Source organism: Chamaea fasciata, unplaced genomic scaffold, assembly GCF_029207755.1.
Source record: "Chamaea fasciata isolate MVZ Bird 193981 ecotype frontalis unplaced genomic scaffold, bChaFas1.0.hap1 SCAF_2, whole genome shotgun sequence".
Taxonomy (NCBI): domain Eukaryota; kingdom Metazoa; phylum Chordata; class Aves; order Passeriformes; family Sylviidae; genus Chamaea; species Chamaea fasciata.
The window spans coordinates 88,319,082-88,331,111 of record NW_027094087.1 but is presented as its reverse complement, the minus strand read 5'-3'; the positions used below and the strand labels follow the sequence as shown (position 1 = coordinate 88,331,111).

At 41.6% G+C, this 12,030-nt stretch overlaps 1 protein-coding gene across 1 annotated transcript in view; it reads right to left on the bottom strand.

Annotated features, from left to right (window-relative positions):
- LOC136285466 (vertebrate ancient opsin-like) overlaps window positions 1–464 on the bottom strand; it is a 76,408-nt gene extending 75,944 nt beyond the window's left edge. Inside the window, exon 1 of the mRNA XM_066176674.1 lies at window positions 119–464. Coding sequence (XP_066032771.1) covers window positions 119–455 — 337 coding nt within the window. The 5' untranslated portion in view covers window positions 456–464. The remainder of the gene's footprint in view (window positions 1–118) is intronic.
- Window positions 465–12,030: the final 11,566 nt, after the last annotated feature.

Below are 12,030 nucleotides of genomic sequence, written 5' to 3'. Positions count from 1 at the left end.
CAAGGCAATAAAAGTATCCTTCTGCTCACCACAGAAGAGAATTTAGCTCCCTAATCACGTTGCTTCATGCACCAGTGTTAAAAAGAAGAATAGTAAAGAATCACCATTGAACTCTTACCAAAGCAGGAATTGACAAAGCCATACCACCTGCAAGCATGGTCCCCTCCAATCCATTTGCCACGGATGTTGGATGCAAAACTGAGGGTTGTGCCCGAGATGCACACCAACATGTCACTGATGCTGATGTTCAGGAGAAGCATGTTGACTGGGTTACGAAGGGCTTTAAATTTGCAGAAGAGGATGAGGACAATCAAGTTATTCAAGAAGCCAAAAAACAAGATTAATCCAAGAAAAACAGCCACTACTGTGTGCCCACTTCGTGAGAGTCCAGCCTTTGGCTCAACAGGATCTGCAGGTGCACCAAAGCTCAGGTTATACATCCAAGTGTGGTTCATTTCGGACTTTGTTATGGATCAGTGAGGGCAGAGACACTGGGTGCCCTTTGTTGAAGTACTCCAACAGTTTCCCAGAAGTCATTCCATCCCAGATTAAATCATCTCAGGAGCCTTGTGATCTTTACTCAGATGAGATATCTCTTAGATGGTTATGCAGGTGTGAAACACTGCATTGTAGCACAGGACTGTTTTTCTGCACTGTGTCTTTCCAGGTGTCTGCTCCGCAGTAACTCCAGGGCAGCAGAACCAAGTGAACAATCACCTCAAATTCATCTTTCTTGTTTAAACCTGGGATAATATTAGATGATCTTTTTTGATGCTCAGAATGGAAGGTATCTTAAAATGGTGCTTCAGCAGGGTCTCCTCCTTCAGAGCAAATGGAGCCCTATCAGTGGCTCTGACAATGGGTGTCTTTCTGAAAATACAGAAAAAACAAGTGGTTAAAACCAAACAACTACTTCCACACAAAGATCAAAAAATAAGTGCATAATTTACTAACAGCTCCTCCTGTTTTGAACTGTAACAAATATCTCTCATTCTTTTCTGTTTTCACTCTGATTTTTAACAGAAACATCACTTTGTTTACATTTCCTTGGATGTTTTAGGCAATTTTCCCCTAGCTCACAGTTTAGCATGGAGAAGGTCGTTTGCACCTTCCCAGCAAAGTTCCTCACCTGAGAAAATGCATGGCCAAACAAATCTTTTGCATCAGCTTCCCAGAGGAAGAACCTTGTCTTCCTCCACATTAAGTCAATCTACAACAAGTGAAGTTTCATTCTTGGCTTGACCTTGATTAAAATGATGACATATTTAGGAGGAAAAGGTATTTCTTTACCCAGAAAGAAAAATATCAAATGCAGTCCCTCAAGCTCTCATGTGCACACAATGGTTTGCAGATCTGTAATAACAGTATCTCTCCTCCCACATTTACCAGTGAACAGATGTCTTCTTTTATTATTTATAAAGCAGCTGGACACCCAAAACCTCACATCTCTCCTATCACAGGTGTAAATTTTACCCACATGCAGTGACTACATTCTTTGTGCACTTCATGCAACGAAAGTGTTTAATGTGGATTCATAACTACATAGCCTACCTTCTCTGTGGTTGCAGGCAAATTCTGCACAGAATTTTCCATTAAAATGGAGATGTGTGTATATGTGTCTATACATACATACATACATACATACATACATATATATATATGAATTTCCACTCCTCAGTGCAAAATGCATGATACCCACAGCTTGCTGGACTAAACAGTATGAAGGCTCCTCCTTCACGCGTCACATACTCCTAGAATGATTGCACATGTTAAAATGCAGCATCTACTATATTACTCCTAACTGTTGTTTTCTGGAACTTGTCTTGTAGAAAAATATGAATTTTAACAATGGGAAAACTGAGAGTTCAGTTTACTGAGGATTCAGGGGTTGCTTGCTTTTTTTTTTTTTTTAATATCTTTGTGTCATGGTAAACATCTGGAATAAGTACTTTGTCTTTCTATTTCTCTACTTCCACAAACTCACTGTGCTAAATGCTCCAGTGATTTTAAAGTCCAACATATACAGGCTGTCTAAAGGTTTTTTTCTGGTAAGTAAATTACGTACACTTCACAGACCTACTACTGTTTGGTCATTGACAATCTGAAACACGGATGTTTTCTTATTTTTTCCTCCCCCTTTAGGAGGTACGAGGTAATTTATGTTGGAAAGGGTACCAGGCAGCACATCTAAGAGAAAGAACTTCTTAAGTCCTCTTCCTACAATTTTGAAAAAAAAAAAAAAGCTCCTACCAAATTCAGGTTGCAGGTTATAGAAGGAAACTAACTGGGTCTAACATGAATAAATTCTAAATTTACTTGTAATAGTGTTTAAAAGAATAGAGTTAAAATATAGTGGAATGTAGCCCCAGTTCATGCCTGAGATGTTTTAGTTTTCTGAAATTCTTTTCCCAAGGAATTTTCTGTAAACAAGAGACATGTTTCTGTAACTGTGTCTATGTTTACATTCTTTCCCTAGGAAGGACTTCTTCTTGATGTCCCTCTGGTCTGACCAATGTGATTGAAGAAGTTTGTCTTCTTGTCACCAATCAAATTGGTCTGTGTAAAAAAGTATATAAAGAAAACACATCCCAAAAATAAAAGAGTCATTTTCAGCTTTCTGAAACTCGGAGTCCGCATTGTTGTAGTGTAAAACAGCATCAGTGGAACAAAAACCAAATCTTAAAAATACTCTTCTGAGCATTTCTCCTATGAGAACAGGCTGAGAGAGTTGGGGTTGCTCAGCCTGGAGAAGAGAGCTCTGAAGAGACTTTGTTGCAGCCTTTCAGTACTTAAAGAGGACTTGAGAAAAATGGGGAGAATCTTCTTAGCAGAGCCTGTAGCAAAGGGGCAAGGGTTTTAAACTAAAGGAGAGTCAATTTGGGGTCAATAATGAAGAAGTGTTTTTACAACAAGGGTGGTGAAACACTGGAACAGGATGCCCAGAGAGGTGTTAGATGCTCATCCCTCAAAGTGCTCAAGGTGAGGTGGGACAGGGCTCTGAACAACCTGATTGAATTGAAGATGTCCTTGCTTATTGCAGGGGGGTTAGACTAGATGACCTTTAAATGTCTGTTCCAACACAAATTATCCAATGATTAAAAATACAGCTCAAAGTATATACAATAAACTGTAGGTCTATTATACAGTTATCCTGCATTCTTAACATATAAGAGTTCATATTTAGAGTGCTTATAAAGGGACATTTACTCCCTGGATGTGACTCAGCTGACTAGAATGTAGCAGTGTGACACCAGGTGTGCAGGCACAGAATGGTGCCCAGGTAATTTCTCCACTGACCATCACTCACACAGCTTTAGCTGGGCAAGTTCTGCCCTGGTGTCTTGGGAAATGATACCTTAATGCCCAGGCAAGACGAGCAGGTCCTGACAGTTCAGTGTAAGACACATTTTCAAACATTAGTACCCACACTGTGAAGGTCAAGCCATGCAGCTACTCGATATCAAAAGATGACAAACATGATGCACAAAGACGATCTTCAAAAAGTTTTGGGTGAATTTAAAAGACAGAGGTCTGCAGAGGAAGACATCTGAAGATCTGAGCTATGTGGGAGTCTCTTTTTAAGACTTACGTATAAAGTGCTCATGTATAAAGGGCTAAGTTTTTTACATTTATGGATGAGGTAAAAACTAAATTCAGATTTCAAAAAAGCTTCTAAAATCCCGTAATTAATCCCTTGAAGAATGGGTCTAATATTACCTAATGTTAGCATTTAACTGAATAATGCACATTATTGTTGAAAAACACTTGTAGATGAGCTTTTGTGCTCAAAGGTTCACTCAATTTTCTTTCTTTTTTTTTTTTCCCCCTCCAGAGACATAGCTTGGTTTACTAGAGGTTATTCTGGAGCTCTATTAACCCTGTCTAACAGGGGACATTCTGCACTCCCCAGGGCTCCATGAGCTAGAAGTACAGCCTAAACCCTCCCAACTTCCAGAAAACTCAGGAGCTTGGAGGATTGCCAATTCTGCTTCTCAAAAAATGTTTAAAAACCCCAAAACAATAAAACCTATGATTCCATCCACAGCAAATAACATCCAGTTTGTCTTCTTGAATTTGTCAAAGTAGACATGAAATGGAAAACATACCCAAAGTGATACAAAACATATGGCCAGGTAAAACAGCCAAAAGTTCATTTAACGTCACCAGCTATTAAATGCTGCATCTGTTAACTGGTCCTGACAGTAAAAGTCTAAAGATACAGCAAAACAGACACCCATCACTGCTTGTATTTTCTCTGAAGTAGTCTGTTGGGAAAAAAATAAGGTTTCAGAAGATGTTAGGTCAGCTTGTGGGAGCACAGGCTTTAATACTGAGGGAGGCTTCTTTTCGCACTTGACACCATGTATTAGTTTGAGCACTGAAGCTGGTTTATTTCCTTTCTCACTTTGCTCCCAAATAACTTATTGAACACATTAGCTTCACGGGTTTCCAGCTGGGAGATTCTTTACCGTCTTCTCTTGCAAGTTGTGCAACATGCCAAAGATGATGCTTAATTCACTTTAAATATTTAAAATCTGAAGAAAATGGATTAAAAAAAAATCAAACTTCGCATTACTAAAAACCTTACCCTTTTCCATTATATCTACATTATTCTCGTGGGATATAAAGGAGCTATAAAAAACCTCTTATATTTATATATCCACACAACCTAAATCAACTTGTTGTTCAGTTCAAATAAAAATCAATTTTAAAACAGTGGTTTTCCTTCATTTAAGAACTTGTATTTCTAATGAAAAGCTAAATTAAACAAACAAACAAACAAACAAGCAAAAAACAATCAAAACCAACTCCCTTACATAACATTCCAAAGACAATCCTTGATGAAATTTTATGAAGGAAGAATCACTTTTTTGACCTGCTGACAGAATTATGACAGGAATACTGTATTTTTAAGTTGACATACATTTGACCTCATCTTCCAGATGAGAAGAGAAGATGAATTGTTTTTAACAGAAAACATCCAAAACCAGAGGTATCAGCTGAAACAATTCTTTTTAAAGCACAGCTGAAAGATGGGGGTCTTCATGGAACTTAACAACACTGAAGCCAGAATTCCAATTTGTTCTGGACTATTTTTCCCAGCTCCAAGCCACACTAAGAGATTTCAAGAGATGCAGCGAGAGATCTTCAGGACTAAGCTAAAAGACTGAGAGGAGTTCTGTGGTTCAGAAGTTCAGGTATCTTCCAGCTCCCAAAACCTCCTGTCTGTGGAAGAATCTCTTGTATGCAGATCAACAGACTTTCAGCAGTTCACGTTCGTGACATAGACAGACATGGAAATGAGAACAAGGTAAGTACAGGACACATGTTGATGAAGTTCATACGTTTGAAAGCTGTACTGTTTACTCAAGGGGAAAATCTAAGTGTGGCAAACCCCTGCTTTTGAAAAAAAAAAAAAAAAAAAAAAAAGAGCTGCTTTTATTTACTATATTTAAAGTTAAGGCAAGCCCTCTTACGTGCACAGAGGAAGTTTATACACAGAAATGTCTACGCTAGGAGTAAATGAGACAGACCCATTCCTGAGCCGGGCTGAAGCCATCAGAAGTGTCTCAGAGCCCGAGCCGGGACGGCGGCGGCAGCGGGGACTGAAAGCACATCCTGAACGCCCGGGTTCACCCCAGGCTTCTAAACACTGCTCCAAGAAAAAGCCTCTACAGCCAACTTCCGTCCAGGACTCTTCTTTCACAAACTTTTCCACACTTCTTTAGGTAGGGGAGGGTGGCACAGAACACCGGAAGAAAAAACCCACCTGTATCTTTCATCCACAGCAACCTAAAGGGAAAAGAGCCACTCAAGTCTCCGGCAGACACGTCCCGAGCGGCGGCAGCAGGAGTCCCGGTACCCGGGCTGCCCTGCCGAGCGGCGGTGGCCGGCAGCGGGAGCTGCGCGGGATGGAGGCGGCGGGCTCGCCCTTCTCCTTCTCCCCTCCCCGGTGGGCTGCGAGGACATCCAGCTTCGAGAGGGCGGGAGAGAGTGAACAGATAGATGGTTTTGCTACCTTAAAGAATAGGAGCGAGGCGCATCTCGTCCCGCTCCCGCGGAGCAGCCCCCGCAAGCTCCGCCCGCGCCGGGGCGGTGCCGCAGCCGGGGATCCCGGGCACCCAGCGCCCCGGCACCGGCTGCCCCTCTGAGCCGGGGATGCTGCCCCAGGGCATCATCCCTGGTGGTGCCGCATGTCCGCACAGCGAGCGTGGGGTAGGCGCGCTTTTCCCGCCTGCTGCTGGGAAACGCTTTTTCTGGTTTTGTTAAGCGAGCGGGTGTAAACACCGGCTCGGCGGCGGTCAGTTTAAACACGTGTCAGAATGTGGTGGGTTTGACTTGCCGAAACCAAAACCAGACATATCTTGTGTGTAATTTATCAGTCATCTGCTTTGTCTGTGTTTTCCAGAAATCTTTACGTTTTACGCATTTACGGACTGAACAAAGCACTGTGGTCGCTGTGTGCTGAAACCAATGTTTTCAGAAATATCTCTGTTTATTGCAGAAATAGCAAATGGCTTGAAAAACTGTAGTACTGTGTTTTTCTGTCACTACTACTGCCTACTACTATACTGCTTTTTGAGACATACTGCTCTGGTCTTTCCACAGAGGAAAAAAAAGTGCCCATGGGAAATGAATTGCTGGATAAAACCACTGAGAGAAAAACATTCTAGAGTATACTGTGCTTTGTATAACACCTCTTAGCTCTGGTTCTTGCTGAATTTCTAATGAATCTTTTAAATATGTAGATCACAGTTAAAGCCTATAAAGTGATCATCATAGTCATATTAATCCACCTAGATTTAACCTCTTATCTGATCACATTTGCAGCTTTTTCACCATCTCTGGCTTCAAGACAGACCAACCAATGCACTTATTGTTATAGAAAAGCGGCCAAGCAAAAAAAAAGATCCTGGGAAGTTTATTAATAAAATGTTTCCCCAGTGGAAGCCTCAGCAGACCTCATATGTTGTATCAATAAGAATATTTTGTTCCAAAATTCATCCTAAGTAAAACTATTTCGTTAACTAAAATGATTTACTGAAGAAATATGTCAGGAAAATACTTAACACCATCATTTTCAGAAAACACACTGTATCACAATTTTGTTGATTAGAATTCTACTGTAAACTAAGAACTGCTTCTCCCAGAATAAAAAAAAAAAAACAACAAACCAACAAAACCAAAATATCGTGCAAATGTCACATTCAGAGAGCAAGAGTGTACCTCCTTTAGAGATGCCTAAAATTAAAATTAAGAGGTCATTTTTTAAAACGTCACTTGTAAAATGTCTATCTCTGAAATTCCCTATCTAGTTACAAAAACAAGTGCAGTCACTAGTTGCACATACTTATAGTAATTTTTCAACAGCATGAAAATATGTGGTGTTAAATTGAACTTCATTACCTGTTGCAAAGTCAGACGAATCTGCTTACTAAAAATACTAAAAGAAGTGATTTGAAATTCACTTACCTGCAATGAACTTGAAAGAACTCAAAAAGTGTGTTGTAGCAGCAAAAAAAATTCCCTTATGAGTACAAAACAATCATCAGGCAGTTTACATTCATTGATTCTTCTTTTGTTTCACAGATTCAGAGCAGTTTGGCAGAATTACTAATTGCCAGGGTGTGTCAGTGAAGACCTGCCATGCTCTAGACGGTGTCCATTTGGGTTCTAATTTTGACATCCTGGTAGTGCTTCAGAAATTAAGTGGGAGCGTTTGATTTTAATTCCTGGGGTGGTTTAATGAAAAAAAAAATAGAGAATTCAAGCATCTTCCATGAATTTCCTGCTTACCTCTTATTTTCAAACAAATCTTGTGTGTTTAAATGAAGTCTCAAATATCATACAGAAGAAGGGACAGCAAATTAATCGAGTGGGGAGCAGTACTGAGAGCACCTGCTGTTCTGTTCACCTACATCTCTATGGCACGTGGGAAGTTGAGATTGTGTCCAGATACCAGTGATTTGAAAGCATGTAAGAGTCCTTTAAGTTACTTTCTTGTGTTCCTATGGGAACTGCTTTTACTATCGTCATTTATAATCTCTCTAATTTTGCTCTTTGAGATAGACCCAGTTATAAGTCCAGCTCAGCACTAGGAGTAACCTCTCTTCTGGTGTTCCAAAAAGAAAAATAAAGTTTCCTGACTCCTTCCTTACTTTTGCGAAAAAGACATCAACTGTCATGGTTTCATTGGCTCAAGAGATGATGTAGGGCAGTTCCTGGGCTCAGTGACATGCTGTGCATTCCCAAGATATTAAAGAGTGGGGGTGCATTCCGTGGTTTTGCCAAGTAACTGCTGTGATAACACTGGAATAATTTTATTTTGCATGACAGTAACAAAATCAGGAGAAAACACAGGGAAAGGGAGGAAAACTCTTATTTTCTGCCAGTCCACACCTACAAGTACTAATAATTCTTAAGATCCTTACTGTGATGGTATTTAACAATGAAGCAAAACCAAAGTATCCTCAAATTTATCACAGTATCCCACAGCCTACGCCTAGGAAACCAACTCATTGATTGCTTATAAAAAATGGCAGCAGACGACAAATGCATTGGCCTGGATTACATACTTAGATGTTTTGGATGGCACAGATTCCACAGTTTGTGAATTTGGAGAGAGAACACTAAATGTGAGTCCAAGATTGAAATTGCTCATAATCTCCTTATTCTGCAGAAATCATACGAATGCAAGACTGAAAGCAGCTACTAAAATTTAGGATTATATATAAAAATACAGTAATTCCTGTTTTGGAATTAAGAACATGTTACATTATATTAAAACCACTATTAAAAGATTTTGAAATGCCTGCAGAACAATGTGGAAGAAGATAGTTTTAATTTCACATAAACTAAGAGAGAATTTGTGAGTCAAAGCCAAGTTTCTTCACCTAAATCAAATTTTTAGATTCAGCTACCCACACAGAGGTATCTAGTGTGTTTTGAGACATCCTTGAAAATCCCGTCCAACTCTTTTCTAAGAAGGGATAAGCCAGAGGAGTGTGGGTGTCCAAAAAGTGGTCTAATAAAAGATACTATTTGTAATAGAGGCTAGGAGGTGTATGCATAAGGCTTATCTATTTATCCAAGTATACTATCTGGCCTAATAAAAGATGCTAGAAATTCTGTCTAGAAACTTTGCCTTACATGCCTTTTGACTATCACAACAAGAGCTATGTGACCATTCAGTAAACCAGTTCTTTCAGTTCATGTCTTAATTTTGGGGAATGATTTTTTCCTAGGCTTCTGTGAGGCTCTGAAATACCTATGTGAGCTTCTTTCTCATCTTTGGACTTCATCTGAATTTCTAAATCACAATCAACTTGTATTTAATTAACCTAAAGATTATAAAGAGGCATCTAATTAGTAAGACAGGAAGCATTTTGCAGAGTGTGGATCTGGACAACAGATCCCAGCTGCTCCCTGACTCCACAGTGTGTGAAGAATAAATGTGGCCATGTCCCCTATTCTTTCTCTAACCAATTCCATTGCTCTCACTTTTGGTGTTGCTGAGAGTTGCCCCAAGGTCCAGGCACTACACAGCATATCTAGATAGGACAAAATGTTTATCTTTATGGTAGCTTTCTTTCTGAGGGTTATAGTAAATGGAAACCATTCTTCCTGTAACTTTGCTTTGTCAATACCTGGTCAACAGCCAGGTGAATATGAGTTGGCAGTGTTCCCAGCCAGAAAACCCAATGGCACCCTGGTTGGGACCAGCAACAGTGTGGCCAGCAGGACCAGGGCAGTGATTGTCCCTCTGTACTCTGCAATGGTGAGGCTGCACCTCGAGTTCTATGTTCAGTTTTGGGCCCCTCACTACAAGAAGGATATTGAGGTGCTGGAGTGTGTCCAGAGAAGGGCAGTGGAGCTGGTGAAGGGTCTGGAGCACAAGTCCTATAAGGAGTGACTGAGGGAACTGGGTGTGTTGGGCCTGGAGAGGAGGAGGCTCAGGGGAGACTCTCTCACTCTACAACCACCTGACAGGAGGCTGTAGCCAAGTGGGGGTTGGCCTCTTCTCCCTGGTAACTAATGACAGGACAAGAGAAAATGGTCCCAAGTTGTGCCAGAGGCAGTTTAGATTGGATGTTAGAAAAAAGTTCCTTCACTGAAAGGGTGAAAGGCATTTGAATAGGCTGCTCAGGAAAGTGATGGAATTACCATCCCTGGGAGTGTTCAAAAGGTGTGTGGATGTGACACCTGGGTAGTTTAGTGGTGATATGGCAGTGCTGTGTTGGCAGCTGGATTTGATGATCTTAGACTTCTTTTCCAACCTCAGCAATTCTATGATTCTATGAATAAATGCTTAGCAGGGATTATTTTGAAGTTGCCAAAGAAGATTCTGTGCCCTTCTGTTCACAACTTATGCCCAGATTCTTCTGCCATCAGCACATAAGGCCACAGGAGAGCTCTCAGAAATCCAGACATAGTTAGAAGTTACCTCAGAAGGCAAGAGACTCCATGTAACAGGTGTGTGCCTCACTTCACTAGTGTAATGGGGGATGTATAAGGAATATCTTTCTTTGCTGAAGTAAAGGGGAAACAGGCAGCAAAAGGAACTTGTTCAGAAAAACAGGGAACTATGGAGGAAGCTCAGTTTTCTGTTAGGGCTTTGCCCAAAGTACCTTACCTTTATGCAAGGTGGAAGCAAGTTTACATTGTTGTTCCCTCTAGAGATCATGTGTTTCTCGGACCTGCTGTCATCGAGAAAGAACAGGGCTGACCAGAGCCAGACCAGGGGTGGGAAATCTTCACACCCTGGTGTATTTCATCCTCCAAACCACTGCTGGCATCTCTCGTGCTTTCCCATGGAAGCCAGGAGAGGGCACAGCATACATTCCTGACGTTGGTCCTCAGAAGACAGATATTCAGTGCAGATGCTGATTGAAAACAGAAGAGCAGAGGAAAAGAGATCAAAGGACTACAGAAGACAGGTCTGGCACTCTACATGTTTACACTCACATATTTGCATTTGGCTGGGAGAGCCTTTCCCCAGCAGAAGTCTCCCACAGATGTTCTCCATCCTGCCTCATTGCCAGCACATATCCTAGAAAAACAGATTACAGGCACTTTTCTCTCCTTCCTCACTCTGTCAGCTCCATCATTCCCAGTACTTACACTGGAAAACAGGTTGGCCACAGCCTTGCCCAGAAGCACTTTCTGTTTCCTTTGTTGCCTGGTGTTGGGGGTTAGGTTTGTTCCTTCTTTCTCTAAAGAATTTTTTCCCCATAAGTTACCAAGGAGACCAAGTGTTGGATACTTGAGAGTACTTAACCGAAACAAAGAGGTGGACAAAGGTGGAAGGGGGAGATAATGCAGGTAAAAGACAGAGCTTGAGGCAGCTGCGCTGGGGCCTTTTTCCGGTGTTCGTTCGGGGAGAGAGAGAACAACGGCTGTTGCTGGCTGGAAGAGTTTCACTGTGGCCAAAGGGATCCAGTCCTGGGAAATCTACTATCACCAGTTCGGCCTGAATCCTGAGCTTTCCCTGCCACCCACGGGAGCTGGTCCAGGCACTGCCTCGCCTTCGGCTTCTTCGGCGCTGCTCCTCTTGCTGCAGCGTGACCCTGCACCCCCTGCGCTGCCGGGACATCCTGCCCCTGCCTGCCGGGACAGCCTGCCATCCCAGCTACCAGCCCGGGACTTTCCACTGTTCCAGCTTGGTGCTCTGAGGATCCTGCAGGGACACCGAAACCAAACTGCCCTGGGTTTTGTGAAACAAAGCCCTCAAGGTTCTTGGTACTGTTGTCGTTTGTCATTAATGCTGTAGTTGTTTGGTAGGGGGGGAGTTTTTTTGTGTTTGTTTGCTTTGTATTACATACTAGTAAAGAACTGCTATTCCTATTTCCCAAATCTTTGCCAAAGAGCCTCTGATTGTAATTTTACCTGGCAGATACCTGTCTTCCCAAACCAAGACACCTGGTCATTATAAAGGTGGCTCAGAGACAAAAAGGACTTTGGAATGTTGTTTTGCAGCATGCCAAATAATAAAGACTAAAAATCATCATGACTCCCTCTGACAAAATGGAC